General features: G+C 37.4%; 2 protein-coding genes across 4 annotated transcripts; both read right to left on the minus strand.

The window, feature by feature from the left end:
- Positions 1-429: 429 nt before the first annotated feature.
- LOC149731478 (retinoic acid receptor beta-like) lies at positions 430-21947 on the minus strand. Of its 3 annotated transcripts, XM_089884192.1 has the most exons (14): positions 21791-21947; positions 21264-21414; positions 20461-20656; positions 19720-19896; positions 18841-18957; positions 14197-14283; positions 5857-6044; positions 3674-3815; positions 3095-3267; positions 2448-2633; positions 2271-2387; positions 2131-2218; positions 1547-1705; positions 430-1189 (listed from the first exon to the last, which is right to left on the minus strand). In XM_089884192.1, exons 1-14 carry the CDS (start codon positions 21829-21831, stop codon positions 1095-1097), a joined length of 1917 nt encoding a protein of 638 aa, XP_089740318.1. In that variant the 5' UTR covers positions 21832-21947; the 3' UTR covers positions 430-1094. The 3 variants fall into 3 exon arrangements, with proteins under 3 accessions (XP_089740318.1, XP_089740317.1, XP_089740319.1); XM_089884191.1 differs by lacking the exons at positions 18841-18957; positions 19720-19896; positions 20461-20656; positions 21264-21414; positions 21791-21947 and adding an exon at positions 14372-15576; XM_089884193.1 differs by lacking the exons at positions 14197-14283; positions 18841-18957; positions 19720-19896; ... (1 more) ...; positions 21264-21414; positions 21791-21947 and adding an exon at positions 8775-9166.
- Positions 21925-23057, minus strand: LOC149731479 (snurportin-1-like). The gene has a single exon (XM_089884211.1). It carries the CDS (start codon positions 22956-22958, stop codon positions 22089-22091), a length of 870 nt encoding a protein of 289 aa, XP_089740337.1. The 5' UTR covers positions 22959-23057; the 3' UTR covers positions 21925-22088.
- Between the last annotated feature and the right edge of the window lie 1171 nt (positions 23058-24228).

A 24228-nucleotide genomic window follows, 5' to 3' on the forward strand; every position in this document is an offset into this window, starting at 1 on the left:
GATTATAAAAAGATATTTGTTGAACCAAAGTTCATAGTACAGTTGACACTAATGGTGTGTCGTTACCCCCCACGAAGCCACCCGCCTAAACAACAAATATTACAGAACGCTTGAATTTCAAATCTGCAGTAAACACTTACCGTAAATTGCTGAAAGCAAGTGGTTACTAATAGGCTGGAACCGACCTTCGAAAAAAAAACGTAGCCTCTAATTTGCATATATGTATTGTAACATGTACTGCCCCAGAACGCAAAGGTAAATCTTTTTTTAGTCCCTCAAAAATTAGTAAGTCTAAAGTTGTCGAAATATTTAATCTACATGATTTTCAACAGGACTACATCGGAAATTTCATCATATTTTTTTTTTATCTCTAGGTATTATAATGTATAAAATGGCGAAAAAATGAAACTACATAATTTCCAACACGAGTGAAATTATTACACTTTATTACGAGCAATCCGACGCATAGGCAAGTATATAGAATATTGTAATGCACAGTTTGCCAGTTTCTCATACTTTACGCACAGCAATGCCAGTAGTTCTGTACTATGACCACGGCAATTTACGAAAACAACACAGATGTGCTACAGACGGTCAGACTAAAATTTGTGGTTCAAAAACGATAAAACGCTTCTATAAAACGGATATCGTGATAAAAGTTTTTCTGGGTAAAAAGTAAAATAAAAAATTGTGGGTTCGAATTAAAAATGACCTAACACTGAATTTCCGTCGGCAAAAGGCACTTTACAGATAAAATATTTCAAAATTAAACTGGTAGTTTTCCAGAGTGAATGTAATTCACATCATCTGAACTTTGAACAAAAAAATCAACGAAATGAAGCTATAAATAATGCTTCGCGAATTCGAAGTGAGATACCTCAAAACGGCCGCTTCGGGTACTACTGTGACGTCATACACGATATAAGTTTATTTTTTACAATGGCAAGAAGGCTGACACCCCATGAATGTGACGTCACAAATAAAATTGTGATGCTTGGTGTGCAAAGACGCTTACCACAATAAGCGAATTGCACAACATAATTAACACTATTATTATGAATGAATTGGATTTGTGACGTAATCACGAGAGCATCTTATTCGACCTCGTCGTTTTCCAGCATCTCGGACATAAGGGGTGGCATGGCTCCGCACGGAATCTCGGTTTTTACAGTTACTACTCTGTCAGCGCCTATAACAAAATTTTAATTACTATCTTCGAATACAGTAGTGAATATACGCAAGAGAAAATAGGAATATGCCTGATAAATTTGGACAACCGATTAGTAACCACCGGGTTGGAGCAATTGCAGTTAAGTTTCTTGCCCAGAACACATACGCCCACAGTGGTAGCAGGGACGAGCATTGATTGAACCCATTACCTCCGGGTTATAAGCAGGCGCGCTTACCACTTTACCACGGCGCCGGAATAAAACAGAAGCTTAGCTTATTCAGAAAAACGCGGTCTCACTAAGCAGACAAGACACCCATGTTTAACTGTGCAATTAAGCTAAAACAAAAGCAGAAATTTCATATTTCATAAACCAACCTTTCAAGCTGATGCTTCGAAGGTCTGAGATTTTAATTATAAGTTTTGGAAAAACTTGTGGCGTGTGCGGCCTTCTTTTCCGAGCATAATATTTCAAACCTTCGACCAAAGACTCTTGCAGCAACTCAACTTTGTCGGGCTCCTCGAGGTCAACTCGATCTGTGACGTAACAATGCTGTTAGTTTGGTTGCCATGGCGATTATGACGTCGGGTCGCTGCTATCATTGTGGGCGTATGTGTTCTTGGGCAAGATCATTTTTTACGGCCATTACTACAACTACAACCAAGCGGTCACTAATAGGTTGTCTAAATTCTCAGCCGTACAGAAAAACAATCACCCACAAAGTTACATAGGTGATAAATCATAAGCGGACACGAGGTGTATAAAACAGAACACCCATGTTAGAACCACTGTAATGGCTCCGCCATGTGGGAATAACTAAACTACATAAGTGTTAACTTATAAGAGGGCACGAAAAGTATGAAACAGAACACCCTGTTATGACAACTGCGCCTCCACACAAGAAAAAAGCTAATTTCATTCATTAATTCATTCTTGTAAAAATTTTGAGGTGTATAGATACCTGCGGATACGAGACAAATAGCACTGAGCAAGCCGATTTCTGTGGCGTCAGCGTTTAACGGATGCAAAGATTGTGCGAACGAGAAAACCTGTGTAACGTTGTGTTAATGGGGGAATCTGATTGGTGGATTGCAAACAAACCTGTTCCGTGATTGGTCCGAACCCGCACACCCTCATTTGTTTGCGTGTAAGTGTGAGGCCATCCGAGAAAGTCATCGTGTCGTGCTCTGGTGAAAACCGTGAGCAAATTCGAAGAAACTGTCAAGGAATTCATATTAAAATCGATGTCCGCTTAGATTATAAAATGAAGAAACTCACCAGCACTTCTAGGCAAGCGCATTTCAACAGCGTAATTTGGTCAGCTATTGTGAAGTCCTGGAACCCTGGGACCCCCTTAGCGAACTCTACTATCTTCACAATACATTTGGTGGATAGTTCAGCGAATTTCTCCCATAAGTTGCTGTCCGTCTTCGCACTAGTGTCTTTCACAATCGGCGGGGAAGGCTGCGATTGGTTTGATTTTGACCATGGCAATTAAAAGGCGCCGGGTATGCTTAACTACGGCATGCAAATTGACCGCATATGACATGAGCGGATATAAATAACGAGCATAAGAATCAAGTTGGCTTTATAGAGGAACTAGACATGAGGAATTGCTTTGGTAATATGATGCTATGTACCGTGGTGCCTGCCAACACGTACTTGGGCTGATCAATATTGAAAGGTTGTTTCCTGTGCTTGTTTTAAATAAGCAAGCCATTTTAAACTGAGTTTGCTTAAATTAAACATTCGTGTCTTGGTTTTACGTGTTTGTTGCGGAACATGCAAATTATTTTTGAATAATTAAATTAACAATTTTGAACTTACATCGCCCGGGAACTAATTAATGGAATTGAATTAAATGGGAAGAAAAGAATAACATGGTTAGATTTAATGTTAAAAACCACCTTTTTTACAAAACTTACAATTTGATATTTCTTTAATTCTGAGCTGAGTGGAAAAGTTTCAACATGAAATTTATGAACAGATGTAACTAACGCTTCGATTTCAGGTGAACACGAAGGCTCGTCAACTCCATTCTGATCCGACTTTCCTTCCTTTTCCTTTCCACGCTTCTTGTTACGATCGTTTCTGACCGCTAGACGGAGCAAGAGCATATGAATATTCACGATGTAATTTGTAAAACAGTATTTTTGTTTTTTTGGGACTTTAAAGTAACGTCTAAAAAGTGCCAACCAAGTAGCGTGCCGCAAAATAGATTAAAGTTACTAATTATTAAAAACATTTTTGGCAAGTGTTGTTTTTAACTGTAAGATTACAGGTCTAAAATGTGGTATAGCACACACAAAAAGTATCGTCTAAAAAGTAGCGCCACGAAATAGATTAAAATCTCAATTTTTTCGGAACATTTTTAGCATGTGTTTAAATTCAAAATTAAGATTTTTAAAATTCGGTATTGCACACATGAATTCAGCCAGAGTATCAAATGTGGTAGACTTAAAAAATTTGAGAATATCTAGGTTTAAGAACTTGCAGCCACTTACATTCACGTAGCATCCCAGCTTGGATGCATTTCTGCAAGCGGCAATACTGACATCGGCTCCTTGTAGACTTGTTGATGAGACATTGTTTGTTACGATGACAAGTATACTGCATGTTCTTCTGCACACTACGTCGGAAGAAGCCCTGTGTATAATGCATGTAACGTTACTATGATTCAACGATGACACAGAAGTGTTATGATTGAGAAACAAACTAACTAAACAACGTGCGTAATAAAACGATCGCGACCGAATTAACCCGTTGAAGATTTTAAATTAAGAATTGTCACTGACGCATGTCATTGCTGTCTAGCTCTAAGTTGCTGGAAGCAAAAACATTCCTGTTCGCTAAAAGAATCTAAGAAATTGTTTTACCGCGAGTTAGTTGCGTGTCGACTATTTTTCGTAACTTAACTCGTGATTGTTAAAATAAGAAATAATGAGCTAATCTAATTTCGGTTTGAAAAGTAATGAGTGTAAAGCTCGGGTGAAAAATGACCCAAAGATTTGTGTTCACCAAACACAAGGGAAGGTACAGTAAACTCGGTAACTTCTTTTAAAGAGCATAGGCAAAGGAACTGCGAAAAATTCCAATGCCAACACCGTATTTGGCGCTGCTTGCAACAACTCGGCTGACACGTTCGCATTAGTTGGACGATGATACACGACCACTCATTTATCTTTTTGCGCGGATACAAAACACGTTTAGCTTAAAACGAAGCACGAACCACTTAGTTTGGTTGTACAGTAACATCAAGCAGAAAAATTGCCGTCAGTAACTCGATATATAGCATGCACATCTACAGGCGACCATGCGAAAAGTTGGCCAGGCTAACTAGGGCGTTAAGGGCAGCAGACGTGGTGTCTGATCTGACACAACTGCGAAAACGTCCGGAGCTTTAGTTTTTCTAACTATTCTGACAGGTTGAATCATTTAAGTAGTAGTAGTGTCACAAGAGGACACTATCATTAAATGAGTAGGTGGCCGGTATCATTCGGACAATTTGTTGAAATTAAACCGAATCGTATTTCTTTAGAATAACTGTTTATACAACAGACGGGTGGGGAAAATGCGATCATTAGTTTAAACGAAACACAACTGACCCAAAACTACCACGACTCTCTAAATTAAGAAACCTAAAATTTACCCCATTTGACCTTGTTTTAAACCAACATATTATGTACGAATGATTCAATATAAGTATAGTAGGATAGGGGAAGATGGGACACCTTTAGCACATAATATTCAAATGTCCTGATCTTGTTATAAACAATTAACAACGGTCTATGAAAGTTGTGAGGATACAGTTTTAAAATTCTTTATATGTTCTTTGTTTACTACCAAATGCGACGAGAAAATAGAACAAAAAAGGTGTCCCATATTCCCCCACCCTATACTGTATGCAATTGCTATGCTTATCAATCATAGTGCTTTCAAACATAGTCTATGCGGGGCGTTAGAAAACCAACATAATAAACAGCGTGATGTCCCCGGTTCTATTATTCTAAGTAGGTTAGAATGTAAGAGCATTGTAAATTGCGTGGCGAGGATTATTATACGACCCTTGAGTGACCAGGACAACCAGGCAAGATCATTTCCGAAACTAACAATGATATCGGAAGAACAAAGTCCGGCTAATTGCGAACGGGTTCGGGCGGGCGTTTTGGTATAGACGTATGTGTGGTACTGTGGGGTAAGGCGGGATATCGTTAGCACCAAATCCCATATTTCTCGATCGTGTTTTGTGAATTAACAAAGCCGTTTTAAGAGTTACGGAAATACGGTTATATAATTCGGTATTTTTTTGTTTGTTAAAATTTGGGACGAAAAAGAAGAATGAAAATAGTCTAATACTCCCCCAACCTAATATAGTAGGTTGGGAAAAGACGGGACACCTTTACATTCTATTTCTTGTACCACTTGGTAGTAAACGAAAGACATTCAAACAATGATAAACCGTATTTAACGACTCGTATAGACGGTGTTAATTGTTTAAAATATTAGGATATTTGGATATTATGTGCTAATGGTGTACCATCTTCCCCCACCCTACAGTGTATGTACTGTAATGTGGCCAGCCTTTTTGTCAGTCACTACTTTAGTGCATTTTGCATGTCTATGAAATATATGCATATATTCTCCTACCCTACTGTATGTATGTTTGTGTGTATAGTGATGAACCTACCTTGCAACCCTCGCAAGATGCCACTCCATAATGATAACCAGATGATTTGTCTCCACATACAAAACAGGGTTTGTATATACGAGGGGGTGGTGGTGGGGAGGGGGGACATTGGCCGGGGTGAAGACCATCGGATTCCGAACCAGAGTAACTACTGCCAGTGGATGAGAGGCCAACGCTGTCGGGAGAAGCTGAAATGAAGAATATTTTGTTTAAATTTATGGACAATGTTGGAAGTTGGGTCAATGTGAGTTTGGTAGTTTATTTCGAAAAGTATGTTAAGTAGTTGTTCGGTTGTTACCCAACAGCGTTTCTGCTATTGATTATATTGGGGTGGCTTGATTGAAAAGAGAACAAAAGTGTCAAGCAGTATAACGGTTACTCTTCACACACTCAAGTGGTTACCAGCTGTTATTAATGACACGTACGCTGCATTCAGAGTAACTAGTAGGTCACAAATTACGCCTAAACAGTAAGCGTCATGAAATTGCATGTAAGTCTGTTCATCAAATTAAAATGAGAACGCGTATGCACGCTACAGGAGGCTTTAATATGTGAAATACCGCAGCAAAACCCACAACCAAGCACTCGCTTTAAGAGCCTCTCATAGTGACGTCTGCATTCAAGAACCCCGTCTGCTCCACTTAACGAAACTTAACAAGGGAATCATTCACTGCTTGTTCAATTGAAATATGAACAAATCTGTTTTCAAAGTAAAAAATAATGCTCACAGAAAAAAAACAAAAAAAAAACAATTGTACAAAACAATACATTGGTATTTTTTCCAAATTTTAAATGTTTCAAATTAACCAAATATGGAAGGAATTTCAATTATGATGAGTTCTAGTCATCCGATCGGCGCGTTGTTCATTAGAATGATTTCGTTTACCCTCGCCACGTGTTTGGGCTATTTTTAACAAAGTTATGACGCATCCAAACTCGATTAATCTCACGTTCCTCGAACTCAACACAATTTTATAACAAATGAATTTGGATATAGATTTTATGCAAAACCGTTATCCGCGTATAACTAGTTTTTTTATCGCATACTCTAAAATTAGTCCCAAATGACGTCACTAAAAACCACTGCAGACCAAAATATGTAGAGCGTTAAATTTATTGCGGAAAACGTTTCGTGCCAGTCGTAATTTTTCAATTTATCTAAGGGCTTGATTTCACGGGTGGAAGCGCCGTGGCATACGCGCAGTTATATGCGGATGATAGAGCTTACTTACGCCAATAAAAGCGCTTTAATCATCACGCATTAGTCGAATGGTTGTGTTGTTGGCTCGTGCTAAGACGAGAAGTGACGCGCTGACATCCCAGCACACATGTGTTCATAATTGGTAGCAACTTGGTTGAATTACATAGTTATAACGATGTAACTGATTCCACATTGCATAAGATCCCAGGATTAACACTCTACATGCCACCCTGGTTTATTAAGCAAGGCCATATACAGCTTGCGTTGGCTATGCTTTAGATGAAAGCCAATTAAACTTAAATAGCCTTGGCGAATACTCAAAACCAAATTACATTATCGTTTCACTCCACGCATGATCGCACACAGTCAGGTTTTACTCTCCACGTGACGTCATTTGCTGATTGCTTGTGCTTCTGTACCGGAAATACGTCAGAGACAGTTTACGTTACACGTTTACTGGTTTGTACAATAATGAATCAGATCAGGTATACGCATGTGTCGCATGTGACGCTTCTTTTAACGAAGGGGTTTTTGCGCTGCGGTTTAATCAAGGATATTACCCTTAACCACACGAACAAAACCCTCGTTTTTCTAGGTATATACATTAATATGCGGAATATCAATCGATACAGTCTATATTTGTACCGCTTGACGTTCGAAGTTCACTCCTATACAGTCTTGGAGCAACTTAGTTAAACTGCGTTAAGATAAATCAGCTCAAAGAAATGCGGAAACCAATCAGAGCATGAAATTCCACATACGTTAGCTGTTAATTACATCAACGTAGCTGTTGTTCTAGGATACGCTGGAAAATGGGGAGAAAACAAGAAAAAATCTACTTCTAAAAATTTAATGGCCAAATTTTTAAAGCCTTTTTGGTTAATACAGTTCGGTCAATTTAATAATGACCAATGATTAAGCACTCTAAGGATTTAGTAATACATGTATCAATTACAGTGACCGCCTTTTGGTTTCCACTGAAAGTTGTCCGTCCTATCCCTTATAACAAGATGGCGGATTGCCAAGCCATTGTCATGGTTGGGAAAAAGAGTAAGACCCGATCGGCAATACAGAAGCCTGGAGCGGTCTCGACAGTCCTTGGGGATTTTGCCGCAAGGGATGAGATAAACAAGAGCTCAAAAGTGAACACACAACAAGTTGAGTTACCGACCAAAGTATTCGGACGTTAATTACAGAATATTAACAATCAACCATATAATTTAAGTTGTTATTTTACTATTAAACGATGACTTGACAAAAGGGGGATCAAACAATAGCTTAGTTTCAACCGCAATGTTTCAAGGAAGTCACGCAACATAGGCATTACGTCAGGTAAGCTACTTTAAAAATCCCAACTACTGTATCCAACTGTACCACGACTTTGATACGTCGTAAGTTGTAAAACTTCGGTTTAAAATCGACAACATCGTAGACTGGATAAGGTCATAGGGTCACAGTAAGCGCCCGCGGTATAAAAAATTTAATTGTTAACCTGCCCTGACAATAACATAAACTATCTAGCATAAATAGCGTTAGGAAGGATATATTCACTTGATAAACTATATATAGCAAATGCACGAGGTTATAATATCTAACGTAGGGTGTCTGGAAGTGAAAAGAAGTAAAATAAATAGAACTAGGACGGACAGCATGGAAGTGGCCCACGCAAAATTCTCCAACTTATTCAGATTAAGTAAACAATTAAATAGATACCCACATCTTTGACTGTAGTCCCATGCTTGATAATACGGCGGTTGGTAATATTGCCGAGGATAGTTATTCGAATGAATGGTCAGATTCTGTAACGGTGGCGGGGAATCTATCATAGATGCCATTGTATTATGCGAACGTGGCATGCCAGTCATAGCATCGCATATTGTAGATGTAGGATGAAACATGTCGCTCAAGATTCCATTCATTCGGTTTCTCCATTGTTCTTGAAACTCCATAACGTTCATCATGCTATAGTATTCACGCAGAGTTCAACAACGCTATCACGCTGATACTGACACCACAATAAAACAAGTTGCTTGCTGGAAGCTCAATGCTTTGTACTAATTAACTAGAACAAACTGCAACGATATGAAAACGTTAAAACGACATTTCGGATGTTACGTTACATTTTGGGCGGCTGCCAATGTTGTTCTTTAAGCTGAAGTGCTTACCAGGAAAAAAGCAACTACAGTGATAAACTACCAGCTATAGTGACGACAGTTTAAACGTGATTAGGTGACGAATACTCTCTTCAAGCTCAACAGAAGATTATCACGCAGTTGACCCCCTGTTAGCAAGCAGTTGTTACATTCCTGACAGCAATAACACGTGGCACTAAATGCATAGCTTGACACTTTACTGTCTAGACTCTCAAAATTTAAAACCTCTTTTTGTATCTACAAAATCTTTCTACGTGGCAACATTACTATATTGCAGCAACCGAATTCGGCGTCTCGCATAACGCTCTATAAGTGTAGTAACGTGGGAAGAACGCACGTTGCAGTTTACCATGGCTTAACCTTATCGCAAGTCCTATCGTGGAAAATATCAAGCTTTTATTAGCGATTTCCTGCGCAGCGAATTTCCAAACAATACATAGCAGCTTCTGCCTTCCCTCACCAGTGACCGCGGACCAACAAGCATCAGCACTTCTCCAATACAAGTGACGTTGCTTTTCTTTCACTTCTCTCACCAACTAATTGCCTTTTTCTCTAATGAGGAGCAGGAGAGCTCTCACAATATGACTTGTTTGCACTGTCATGCCTGCTTCACGTACTTAACTGCCTATCACGCAGCTACTGTTTGATATAAATATGCACTGCCCTTACTAATCACTAATATATGCTTGCGCTAATTCATATTTAAATTTAAGCGACCTAACGGGGTATTATGCTTAAATAACACGTCCAATTAATACATAGAAAAGATACAACGCTGTAAAAATGTCGGTCATAGCAGCTATAATAACGTCGCCTTTCTACGTCAGCAACACAAACAGTATGCGAGAGTTTGCAAAACAGCTCGTGTCTAACCATCCATGTTCAACAACTGATATAATTAACTCTTAACGATGCAACAAAACCATTGCGAACTGTACTTCTTTCGATAATTACTTCGTCTGAAAACTAAACCATTGTCTGGTAAAATTTAATTGTTACAAAACAAAAGGACGTTTACCAGATCGCAAAGCTTGACGCTTGCGGCGATTTATCGAGCAGAAATTAATGAGGGTTTTAAACAATAAATAATCTACCACTAATGTCCCAACCGAAAAAGGCAACAAAAACGCAAATTTCCTCCAGCTACATACTAAGACGTGCTAAAACAATGATGTGCCATTAAAATAACAGAACTATGACATCACATGTACATCAATACACAAAATAATTACTCATATGTAAGTCAACACACAAAAATTAATTAAAAATTATGGCCTTTACGGTTGAAAGAACGGAGTGTAAAAACCCATTACAAGTTTGTTGAGCGTTTTGCTCCGTCACGCCCTACAACATTTAGTCACGCAAGATCGCATACCAGGAACTCCACGTTTCAAGAATAACAAACACATTCCACAAAAAAGAAATAATTATCTTGTCGCTTTACGTAATAATCGGTAGTAACGTCAACTGAATATGTGCGACTGTTTATGGGGAACCGTACATTAGCATTACATAACAACACAGTGCTGAATGATGAGCACTCCGTCCAGCTGAACAAATATTACAAACTTCGCGAGATACCCCCTTGCTGACATCATAATACATTACAGCTTTAGCTAACCGTGTACTCTTTAAAAAAAAAAAAATTCGCACAACATACAGAAATATTTAAAAAACGTTGTACATAATGTTTTTCATAGCTAAAAATGACGTCATAAAAAATGGATATTTATTAATATTGGGTTACATTCGAGCTTCGGATAATTACAACATACAGTAGGATGGGGAAAGATGGGACACCTTCGCATTTTATTTTCTCGCCCCACTTAGTAGTAAACAAAGAACATTCAAAGTGTTGTAAAACAGTATCCTTACGACATCCATAGACCGCTGTTTTTTTTGTGCTAAAGGTGTCCCGTCTTCCCCATCCTATTATAATGCTTATTATAAGAGAAACGTGTCAATCTACCGCGACGAGTCAATCAAGTGCATTGAGATACACTGTGGTTAGAACTTCGTTGGGAGTTTATCTCTTGATTTAAAAACAACTGATAAGAAGTGTATTATGGTGGTAACAACACATAATACTTATGAAGAAGGTCAAGACGCTTGGCCCACAACTTACGATCCACGTCAACAAAAACAAACAAAAGATTTTTGTCTCCAGGGCATCTTACGAAACGCTAATACCACCGCACACAAACAATCGCTAACTCCCACCTTAGGTGTCTGTTCTTGGTGAAAAACAAGATAACATGAACTAAATAACATTACTCAATACCACAACCTACATAAGTTAGGTCAGATAATTACTCGATTCCCGTGTATCGCAATGGTATGTTAAGTTGAAATTATAGGATGGGATTTTCAGCGATATAATTATATCATACATACTGGTCTCGTGGGCTTTCCGCTATATCAGATTTAATTTGCTTTCATGTTCAGTGTACGACGTGTTAAGTTATCACACACACACAAATGGTCGATTCTTGTTTTACAACGTAATGGCCAATGCTTTGGAAATAAACAAGCGGATTTTTTGACAACTTTCAAGCAATATTAATTGATTAAAATCACAGAACAGTCAAAATAATAAAGTTGTTTTTGTTCTAAGAATCCGAGATATCTCGTGCAGAGAAGAACAAGTTTTCCACAATTAGGAAAAATAACATTCGATGTTTCGTAGAAACATTCAACGTTCGTTGTAACCTCTGCGTGAACCGAAAAGTTGAACCTGACCGACATGGCATTGCTTGTGTATAGATAAAACGCGTGGAATGTAATAACCTTTACGTTGTTGGTAAAAGAGCAAAGAACGACGCGTTATTAGCGGGTGATTTAATCCTTTCCCAGTGTATCAATCTATCAGATATATCTTGCAATTTTGTGACCACAATCTCAGTTTAGTGGTATAGATAAAGAAAAGGAATGAACAAGGCTTATTTTGAACTTTGAAGTAAGAACTGGTTAAAACCTACGTTAACTACTATAGGCGGCATCGATATGAAATTATGAATCTTTGTCTGTGCAATATAGGCCTTGGTACAAAAGGAGTGTATCAGCAGTCGTGATAACTTGAATATTCCCACGTTTAATCGTCCCAACGCACTGGTGAAACAAGATAAGCTAACCGCTCGGGCAAGATAAATAAAGACAGAACGTTTCTCACCGTTCTTTTGTTGATGTTTTACGTGGATTGTTTGTGCCATGCAGATTTAGTATGTTGGGGATTTGTGGTGATTCATATAGGAATTACATGAAGGGTAGAACAAGCGAACTGAAATACCGGATGGGGCGACAAGAACGAATGATTGAGATGGGATATACGAACACGATCGCACATATAAATATCATGGCTAATTTATGAGACCACAGGGCCTCGGAGAAAATACTACACCAGCAGAGACTGGACCGCAAATTGGAGATAACATTGAAACTGTATACAGGGAATAATAGGCTGAAATAAACTGATGAAATAGATACAGCGGATCATGGAAAAATAACTTAAATTCAATTTACAGTTATTTTCTAACCGAAAAACTGCTAAAAGTAAAGTGTACTGGTGAAAGATACTACTGAATGTGTACTGTGACGTATAGCCGCATGCTGGCGCCAATGTTTGCACATGTGCGTGACCTTTCGATGAACCAGGTGTGACCCTTCGGTGAACCCTTGCTTTACAGCGCTTACATGGTGATACCGCATGCTCAGCTTGCATCAGCAACGATCGGCATGCTGGGTGTACATAGCGTGCGGTAAATACGCCTTATCGCAGACAATTGTTTATCCTAATCCGCTTAATGCCCAGCACGGACTTGGCATTTTGCTCACGAGTGGCACACCAGCGAGCAAAGAAAGCAACAACAAACAGTGAACTTGCTATCCCTATCCTTGCCAGCATTAATACGAACGTCACTTATTGCTGGGCGGATGTAATTATACGATGGCTTGGTTGACAGAGCAAATATTAGGAGCATAAAATGCGACCGAGAACCAAAGCTACAGCGTATACCACACAAACCAACTCCACGTATTATATAGTAAGCTACGAAACAGGATCTTTTCGGCATCAAACTTAATTAGATTTTAAAGTACATAAATATTGTTTGTTTTTTTATATATATATATTGGAATATACGCCTACACTAATGCAAAATTTTGTATCCGGATTTGGAATAAAATAACTATAGCACATGGACTGACATTTGTTGGATGTGATTTGGATTATTGGTAAGAAATTGAACAATAAAAAAATGGGAGACACAAATGAATGATCAACGGTGAAACAAACAGCAGACTGTGCGGTTGCGACGAATGTATCATAGATACGTTAATCCGGCACCGACATATGCGATTTAGCCAGGAATTAATTTAATTACAAGCCTGCTATTCGTCGTCCCGTCGACTCCGTTTAAATTGGCGTGCTTATACGGGCGAGATTCACGGTAATCGGATTCCGAGCAGGAGAAAATGTGTTTTTATGTGGAAGCACTCGTTCTTAAGAACGAGGATTTTGGGCGGGGAAGATACAGAGCTGGTTTTGATAAATAAACACTGAGAATAATTCACGTTGAACGTGTTCGCTGCTCAAGTAAATCCAAACTAAGTCATATTAACTGCAACGTGTCACATTTTAATCGTATGTGTAATTCTACAAAGGTGGCTTTTATTTTCGCCATCTCCATTTACCTAGTATAAGGCCATTGCTTTTTGGTAACGTACATATCTAGATATTGGGTTTGATAAGTTCTAATATATGGTAGGGTTGGGAAAGACGGGACATTTCAGCACATAATATGCAAACATCCTGATCGTGTTTTAAACAAATAACAACGGTCCATGATAGTCGTGAGGATACGGTTTATTATAATTCTGTCTTTGACTGTTCTTTGTTTATTACCAAGTGGGACAAGAAAATAGAATGAAATATTGTTCCATCTTTCCCCACCATACTATATAAAATGAATAACACCCCAACAAACTTACCCCTACATTTTTCCCCTGTGTGGTTGTTGAGACCAACACTAGTAGGCGACACCGAGCTCTCAATGGGATTTCTCTCACGTCCTCCATCTGAAAAATTTTAAAATGTTATTATCTATTTAAAGAACAAAAAGCACTGTTTAAAAACCACACGATACGCGTGAGATTGAGAGCTTACATAGCTGCATGGGCATAAGCGGTTTGGAATAATTGTCGAAAACAGGAAGCTGATGGTCTGAATTGAATCCATTCCACTCCATTTTAACACAAGGATGATTCGAGGCATTGGGATGTGGGAAAGCACGCTGGTGAAACATTGCCGTGTCCATGGTATTGTTTGATGCATGTTGGTGTGGTTGGTGGTAGAAGTTCCTATGGTAAGCACGTTCGGATGGGAATTTATTCTGGTTGGACATGGCAGGATACGCTGGGGTATTGTTCATACTATGTTGCCGCACCGCCGGCATATTGTTCGATGTTCCGGTATTGTTTATGAATTGATTCCCACAGTCGAAAAGTTTCGCATCAATCTGCTGAGGAAAGAAACGCTCGATCGTTTTGTTGGTTAGAAATCCAAGTGCGGACATAGGAGAAGTCTGTGCATCCATCGGACAATAGCCTTGCTGTGGTGCTGGTTTTGTGGCGACTTGCGCAACTGGGTTGGGGTGAACGTTTGAACTGCACATCTGGTCCGTCCTATGATTTCCCTCGTTAAAGTCCAGTGGCGGCATGGGCATTGCTTGATATGAATTGACGGCTGAACACCTCATGGCGCGACCTGGGATGGCCAAGTTTTGCCGCATTGGTCGCTGACGACGGACACTGACGTTGCTTGCCCCAATGGCGAGAGAACCAAGATCAATGCTTTCTAAATCACCGATATCACAGGCCATGTTTATAGATGATCTGACGTTCAGCAACTACAATATTCAACAGGCTCGTGATGCTATCACTACAACCGAAAACATGTGAAAAGAAAGCGGTCCATTGCCACAATATGCTCTGTACTGACAGCGAACATAACAAACTAACGATAACGAGCTTATCTGACCTTGGCTGATACACTGAGCCCCTCGCCTTCACTGTACTCTTACGTCTTGAGACAATTAATAATTTATATCCAAGTCATTATAGCTATGTTAAGGCTAGCTTAGCCGCGCAAACGACTACCGAGAACAAAAAAACAAAAAATCCTGTATATCATGTACAACACTTGACCATAAGCTGGCAAGTATGGCTCAGAAATAGAGATGCCACTGAAAAGCCGTGTGAACGCGAATTAAAACATACCCTGCAGCAAGATACGAACGAGGCCGATGTCAACATCAGAGAAGTGACCGTAAGCACCACCGAGAGAGGTCGTTGGGAGGTCATTTAAGAATTTCTTTAAATTCTCTCAAATTTAGACAAGTTTTAACCGACATAATTAATCAACCGCGTAAAAGGAATAAACAAAACTTATGTAAAATCGTGTTTTATCCAAACATTAAATTTAATATACACTGACTTTGCATTAAATTACATACTAGTTAATCAGCCATAATATACAACGATTTTTATAAAAAAAAACACACTTGGAATTTTTGTAAAAAAAATCAAAATAATTAAAAAAACAAACGTTTTGGACAACGGTTTCAACACAAGTAAAATATTAGAAAGACTTTGTCCGTGACAGCGAGCAAATCTACCAAATAAAGTCATTTACTCGTCCATCCTGTAATAATTATCCCGCTAAACTCCCGGAAGACTTGTCCGCGTGTGACTAACTGAATGACTCTATAGCCAAGTGGAAATTGTAAAACGGCCTAACTTTATTTGATTCGCATTAAAAGTCACCGGGCTAAATGTAAGATGAAGAAAAAACAGATCAAATATTTCTGGGAAAATTAACAAATAAACATCATGTGGTGGAAACATGAACTTGGTTGACGTTTATTTTCCGCGTAGCCGGTAATTGGCGAAAAAGTTGTAGTTTGTACAAAGCGATCTTACGTTAAGTGTCGTAACACTTTTGGCACGCACATTTTTACAGTTCAAATAAAGTCAACAAAATATTACACGTGAAAATTTTTATAACGGTCGGTCGGTCGCTAAGTTTTTAGAAAAAAATGACCTTTTTTACAAAATTACACGATTGGCTCAATAGCGCCACCCGACGATTGAAATAAATCATACGACGTACAGATAGAGGTGCCAAAGTGCGCGCATGTCGTAAACTATTGTTTTGTTTTGTTCGACCGAAAGAGAGCATTCACAGTTGTTTGTGAATTACCTCAAGCAATAATCCCGGCACTTGGATGGTACCATGTATAATGCATGGCGCAAGCAAAGCTGCCAAATCACCTATTCATTATTAATACATAGAACGGGAAGAAAACCAGCAATATTTTCCTTTCACATTTGAAAGCCAAACTCGAGTTTTAAAAACTGCACAAAGGGTATAAGCATACGTGAAATAATTATGCCTGCGTAAATAAACAGGTTTTGTATGTTATTAAATTGACAAGTTCAAGCCTAAACTTAGAGCAGAACACAATACGCGCTTTACGTCTATTATTCATATGGTACGAAGTATATTTTACAGCCTATGCGAGACGGCCCGAACGGGAGCCGGTACGCTTACCAATACGCCTAAGGGCAACGTCTAATGTCATGCATGTCGGGCACATTAATCCCTTATTCAATGAACAATGGTTTAACACTTACCTGGAATGCACCGCTAAAGCAAAATTACGCAAAAAACCACATGTTTTTTTAAAGTAATTTTAAGAGCTATAATGATAAATACAATATAGCAGGGTAGGGGAATATGGGACGCATTTAGCTCATAAAATTCAAAAATCCTGACAGCGTTCAAAACAATTAACAACGGTCTATAGCAGTCGTGAAGAAACGGTTTTTATATATTTTAAATGTTCTTTATTTACTACCAAATGGGACGAAAAAAAAGAATTAAAATGTGTCCCATCTTTCCCCACCCTACTGTATGATACAATGTTATTGATATTGTACGAGAGACATACATAAGTGACATAACAGTTGGTATATGTGTGATGATGCAGTCTGTTGAGACAGTTACAAACGCTACGTGACATAACTTTCTCTTACCGATTGCGTAATTTCCATCGGGGTTTTTGTGCCTTTAATTGCGTAGAAAATCCGCGACACTCAAAGAACATAATACTATAGGGCAGGAGAACTCAACGAGGTTTTAATGTTAAAAACGGCTAAAAAGTTCCACAAAATATGATTGTCTGCGATCTGTAGCCCACAGTGATATATGACATGTTATGGACTCTGCGTAATAATGTACGCCATATACATCGCAACAAACTGTTACGTAGGTTGCGCGTCACGTGTTTGTGTTAACCGCGAGGCATTTTAGATAGAGACAGTTCAATATTACAAAATTGCTAACTGGTTTATCAGCATTGTTGGATATACAAACAAGATTATGTCGCGTTAATATAACATGTACACATCGAATTAACTTTCCCACGCAAAATATTAAACTGGTTATAAACATTTCTAAGTGTTCATATGAAAATGTTACTTCAATATTATGGTGGCACAAGTAATCGTTACATAAGCTAAACCATGGAAAAGCAAAAGTAATATTAACATATTTTAAATAAGAAGCAAATTGTTGCAATTCGAAAAACACATTTACAATCAGGATTTAAACTGTGAACCAAGAACTGATCCTTTGTGAAAGCTACAGCGAACGTCATGCGGTTTAGAACTAATTAATAATTAACCAGGAAAATAAAACTAGGACATACCAAACCGATCACCAGTCAAATAGTCGTTAACCATAAAAACCATATACTTGAACTATAATGGGAAATACTGTATAACCGTGTTTCAGTCGCTAATACACGGCGTAAGTTTTCTAGCAAGAAATGGGTAATTCGTGTTTTGTTTATTTGATTGGACTTTAAACGTAAACATTTCGTGAACTAGTTAACCAGTTGCATAACAAATAGAAACCAAGAAACCGTTTAATTCGTTTGGTGCCAGAGGCCTATTGGAATCGTTTTAACATAAACGATAAATTAGTGGATTACATGCGTACGTTAAACTTTGGTCAAGTTAAACCAAAATCCCATGAAGACTGACTTATATTTAATCATATCATTTTTCCTGTTGCAGTTGGTTGGACAATTTTACAAACCAATACTCAAAGATAACGGGATTTATCTTTTGCGGAAATCATATCTTTAATACCATACAACATGAGCCGTACATTAAAATCGTGACCGTCACAGTTTTTTAGATGTCAAAAAATAAACGTGATATCCGTACAGGTTGATTATGCTATCTGGATTAACAATATGGATGCTGAACCGCATATACAGCTGTAGGGTCTTAGATATATCAAGATAAAGAGTGTCGTGCACAACAAGCTGAATGTTGCAGCTCAAAATATTGGTAAAATTCAAGTTTGGCTACTTGATAGATAGTTGTTGAGACAAACGTTCAAGACTGTGAGGTTTTATTTCACATTATCTCCCATGATCTGACACATTATCTTGTGATTCACTTATCACCCCGTAAATATCCCCGTAAAACTATTTAGCTAAAAATTTACGACTTTTCGCAAATTGCACAACAGCATAAGAGTACATATAAGGTGTACCATCTTACCTCGCATTTCTGACATTTTCCTCCGTTTCGCATTCTCTTGTCCATGGTTCGCTGTGCCATTAAAATGAGATGGGTTTGGCATGCAGTCCACCTCATTTAGCCGATCAGCGCCTCGACCTATTTTATAACAAGTTATCATGTAAAGTAATTTGTAACAAGCAATAACAAGATACAAATTTGTTAAGCATATCTCATTAAAAAATGTCTTGCCTTAATTACATTAGAAAGTTAAGCCTGAAGTAATGTTTCAATATTTATGGTTTACACACTGTGTATTTGGTGGGTATTTGACTGTTTGGAGAAAATGACTGTAGTGCGCAAAAATAAACAAAATTACATAAGCAAAACTGCTGTATCATACCGGTAGCATTAATAAATTCTAAAGAAACAATATTCATGACATTGTAATAGCAAGCGTAACAAACAAATTTAATATGTACAACATGCCCTTCTAAAATTCCTGTGAAATGCATGCCTGGCTGTATTGGTACGTGAGCAAGTATTATGGGAGTTTCAGATGTTTAATAAAGTCCTACCAGCTGTGGTATGATTATCAAGCAACCGGCAGCATTCCAAAACATACAATCAAACTTTAGAAACAATATTAAATTTTGATATGAACAGATGGGATAATCAATTCATATTTTACAATCAATGTAAACACAGAATCTATTATAAAGTAAAGTGGGGGAGGAAGGTACACCTTTTCACTCTATTTTCTGATCCCATTCGGTAGTAAACAAAGATCATTAAAATAATTATAAAACTGTATCCTCACGACTTCTAAAGACCGCTGTAAATTGCTTAAAACACAATATTTGGATATTATGTGCTAAATGTGTTCCATCTTTCCTCATCCTATTATAACAACATACACACCTGAACTTGTATGGGATTTGTGAAGATAATTGCCAACAGGGGATGCAGTGCACGATGTAGGTGGCAACTTCCATGAGGATTGGGCAGAGGGAGGGCTGTTGGAATTCAGGGCGTGAGGTTTCAACGCAGCACTCATTGCTTGCGCTGCAGCACTTATTAAGAAACCTTGAATGTCAACTAAAAAAAACAAAAAAAAATTGGAATGTCAGCTAAAAAAACAAAAAAAAAACTTAAATGTAAACTTAAAAAAACAACAAAAAACTTGAATGTCAGCTAAAAAATAACAAAAAAAATTGAATGTCAGCTAAAAACAAACAAAAAACTTTCAATGTCAACTAATAAAACAAAATATAAAACATATACAGATTGCTTAACATACATTTTACAAATGCAGGAAACATTAATAGATGTTTCTATCCAAAAGTAAATGAATGTGACTTGTTTATCCTTGTGTGGCAGCGCAACAAAAGTCGTTACAACACAGATGTTCTGTTTCACACACCTTATGCCTGATAATAAGTTCGGGAGTTACCGCATATGGAACTTCGGGGGAATAATTATTTGTTTATGTAGGTCCAACAACTTGGACACCCAATATGAGCAAACCAGTATACGACTAAATGTCTTGCTAAAGGAAACCTACGCCACCAATGGTGGTAGCATTAGGCCTTAACCTTAAACTCTGTGGCCCATAACTGCACCCGTACCAGATGCAGTTTTAAAAGTTATTATAACATTTACCTGCAGAATTATAGCCACCAATTCCATAACTTGGTGGGAAGCTGGGCGGCATCATTGCCATGGATAAAGCCTGGGACATAAACTGTTTATGGTAATCACTTTGCGAGGCAGAAACAGAGGGATGAGAGGACATGTTTGAAGCAGATGAAGCTGATTTGAAATGTTTTGGAGATTCTGATGTTCCAAGACCATAAAACTGTAAAGTCAATATTTTGCATACACTTCATATTCCAGCCTATAGCAATGTGTTTTTGTGAAATCAATCTATATATATATATGTGTATAGATATAAGCTGAACTGTGTTTAAAATGAAAAATAATATAAATGGCCAATATCAGATTTTCCCACATATATAATATATTTAACTTAGTTAAACTTATTAAATACAAAAATACGAATAAATATGAATAAAGAATGGTGAAAACAAATACTTTCAAAGCTTTAAGTGTTTCTAACTACTGTTTGCAGATGCCAGATGGTATCAAAAGAAGTGACTTTTTACAAAATTGAATTTACAGACTGCTTTATGAACGTGTAATACAGCATATACAATTACATATTGGAATGCATTAGGGAATATGCGTTCATAATTAAGAGACTTACAATAAATGTCTACTTCTATATTATAAAGCTCAACTGGTATGCTAAAACATCCATGTTTGAGCTGTACCATTATAAATGTCACATTACACAAACAGTAAAAGAGTTTAATACCACTTATACAGCAATAAGCTTGTAAATTATGGGTTAATGTGAATCATACCAAACAGCATCATATATATATCTATATATATATAAATACCTGGGCTGTATAATGTGGAAAGAATGGTAAAGGTTGGGGTGAAGGGGATAACAATATTCTCGGTGAAGGAGAACCAAGACTTTCAGCCGTTGTAGCTTGGCTGTCAATGGAAGATTTCCTTTGTAAAGTTTGGGAAGATTCCATGTGACTTCTTCAAAGAAAATCTCGTGGTTACTGGTTAGTCTAACTTAAGTCATGACTGAATAGGATTGATATATTATGGCACAATGGGCCATGTATAGCAGTCAGCGTCTATATTACAAATACCTATGAATAATATCAAAAGAACATTTTAGCATAGACATACTCACATAGTTAAATTTAATGAACTAGAAATGTAATTATGTTAAATAATAAAAATATAGCAGCCAAGTAAAAGTGTGCAAGTTTAAAAACCCTTGTACGACTAGTATATTAAAACCCTTGTATACTAGTATTTTATATAATACAAATTGTATGGCCTATGATATGATAACTACAGACATAAAGAATATTTTGCAAAGTAGGACCAATATAAACACTATTACCTTGAATCTACTGATGAATCAACACTTTCAACCGTTTCCATTTTCAAAACCAACAATTTAACAATAATCTAACTTCAAATCAACAAATGGTATTATAATTCATTGAACCATACGATACAGTTATAGTTACCAACCTGTAACAATGAAATAGTAGTTATTAGAAAGTGGTCCCAAAAAGTATTGAAACAGCATTTAATTTCTAAACTTTCGAAATTTACATGACAGTTTGCTAGGATTTAACCTGAATCATAAATTTCGCACAGAAATAGCATTTTCTGTTATTAACTATAAAAAACTTTCACTGTTGAGAGATAGATGGTGTTATATTTAATATATCTTTCAGCATTTCAACTTTCAGCCAAGTCACTAACGGAGTAGAACCAAAAGTATAATGGGTTCTTTTATGATAAAATAATAAACCGTCGACTGTATTCATATCAGATTCATTCACGCCTTTTAATATAGAATCCTTTGTGCATTCATGGCGTTTGAGAATTTCAAATTTGTAGGTATTGTTTTTTGAAGTGCTAGTTAGACCATTTGTTTCTGAGAACTTGCTGTTCAGCCAGAAAAATCGAAAATCTGTTTCACTGTCATATACTGGGTGACTGTTCCAGCACATAACATCTAAAATAACGAAGGTTTTACTGATTTCAACATACACGCAGTCAAGTACTGTATAACCAGAGTTTGTACTGTAACTTCCACCTGGCAAATATGAGGCGAAAGTATCGATACAGAAACCACTTTTAGAGTAACAGACCGTCCTGCCTCGAGACGCAACAACCAAGTTTCGCTTTCCTACTGGACATACGACCATAAGCCACTCAGATTCAAAGTCATCGGGCACTTCTACCAACCACTCAGATAACATCAATTGGTCTTTGTACCGTTTAACTTTTTTGTTTGACTGATCCACGTCCATTTCCAAACTTTCTTCCTCTTCCTCATCTTCAAATTCCCCCAATGCTAGACCTCTTGCATGATTTTGGAAGTTACATCTGCGTTCTTTTTGCTGTTTTAACTTATTTTGACGTCGGACATTTTGATCTGCTTCTCTTGAAGTCCTCTGCTTGTACAGATCAAACCTTGGGTGCTTGCTGTATATGTTATTTTCACTGCTTGTTACTCCAAATGAAGTAGCTAGAGTGTTTGTAAGTTCATCCATTCTGTTTGACTTTATCAGTTTAAACAACACGGCTCATGTGTGGTTCAGACACTTTCTTTCCTGTTTCAAACATATAAATATTTTATAACAGTTACAGCATGCAAGGTGCATATGAAATAAATGCTATTGTTACCGCATCTAGCATATGCCAACGCATTCTCCTAAGGTTTGGTTTTGGAAACAATTCAGCAAAGTTGATTGCTATACTCTAGCAGGAATGCGTTTTTTAAATTAAATTATTGTACAAATTAGAAACTTGCGTACATAGCGTCGATCGGGCATTTTCTAAGTATAATAGCAACGTACGGTAACACCATATAAAGTATTTTATTGGCTTCTATAACCATAGCATGAACTAAGTAAACCGAAATAATAAATTACAAATGCTATGCAATAATAAAACGGCGATAAATTTAATAACTCTTCTGCATAAACGATAACTTTTAATTATTCTGCAGACAGCATACACTAATTAATGAAACACACCGCTAATAAACGCCCGAACAGATTTTTTAGTCAGAGATCCACCTAGAGACTTTCTTCTACTTTCACAGCACTGCACGGCGAACTTCACACTAAAGTTCACAGTCACACAACACATTTGGCAACATGAGAGCGATTGAGGAGCGAAAGTAGGGGACCATATAATAAAACATACAAACTAATTCTATGACGCATCCATACAGTTGAGCAAACACGTAAAAATATGGGTCCCAGTTCTGGGCCCAAACTATGGTTTTGTCTTGACATTTATAAACGACAATTAATATTGAAACCCCGTCCTTATATGGTACTTATAAAATACTTTAAAATACAAAATAATATGTTTTAAAGATAGAAAACAAGAGTGTTTAGCTACAATAAATAGGCACGTACTCCCCAATAAAACCACACCACATAATAAGTACGGTGGGAGCACAGAAATAAATAAATAAAAAAAGAATAGAACGGGCATCTCTAATGTCGGTGTCGCGGAAATCTGGTTCCCCGGAAATCTGGTTCCCATTGGCTACTTATAACTTATTTTTTGAGAAATCTAATACTCTGGTTCCGACTAAAAATAACAGTTAATTGTTGGATGCAACATATTTTGTACATTTCTTTTTAAAGATTTATCTTCTTAATAAAAAAATTGATGCTGTATTTTACCTTAAATTATACATTATGACGTATGACCATCAGTGACCTCTACCGTTAACACGTCATCAATAACAAAAAAGGACGATTTATAGATTTCTGATAAAAATGTCCTGTGTCTGCGCATGCGCAG

Source organism: Ciona robusta, chromosome 9 (genome assembly GCF_009617815.1).
Source record: "Ciona robusta chromosome 9, ASM961781v2".
In the NCBI taxonomy this organism is placed as follows: Eukaryota; Metazoa; Chordata; class Ascidiacea; order Phlebobranchia; family Cionidae; genus Ciona; species Ciona robusta.

What these genes read in the sequence shown, in the direction of transcription:
- LOC149731479 (XM_089884211.1), bottom strand. Translation starts at nt 22,958, where the DNA reads ATGGATGAACTTACAAACACTCTAGCTACTTCATTTGGAGTAACAAGC.
- LOC149731478 (XM_089884191.1), bottom strand. Translation starts at nt 15,086, where the DNA reads ATGGCCTGTGATATCGGTGATTTAGAAAGCATTGATCTTGGTTCTCTC. An exon ending in CACAGGGGAAAAATGTAGGG is followed by an intron (nt 6,045 to 14,196) that starts GTAAGTTTGTTG and finishes TCTTCATTTCAG; the next exon opens with CTTCTCCCGACAGCGTTGGC. An exon ending in TATTTGTCTCGTATCCGCAG is followed by an intron (nt 1,706 to 2,130) that starts GTATCTATACAC and finishes GTTACGTCACAG; the next exon opens with ATCGAGTTGACCTCGAGGAG.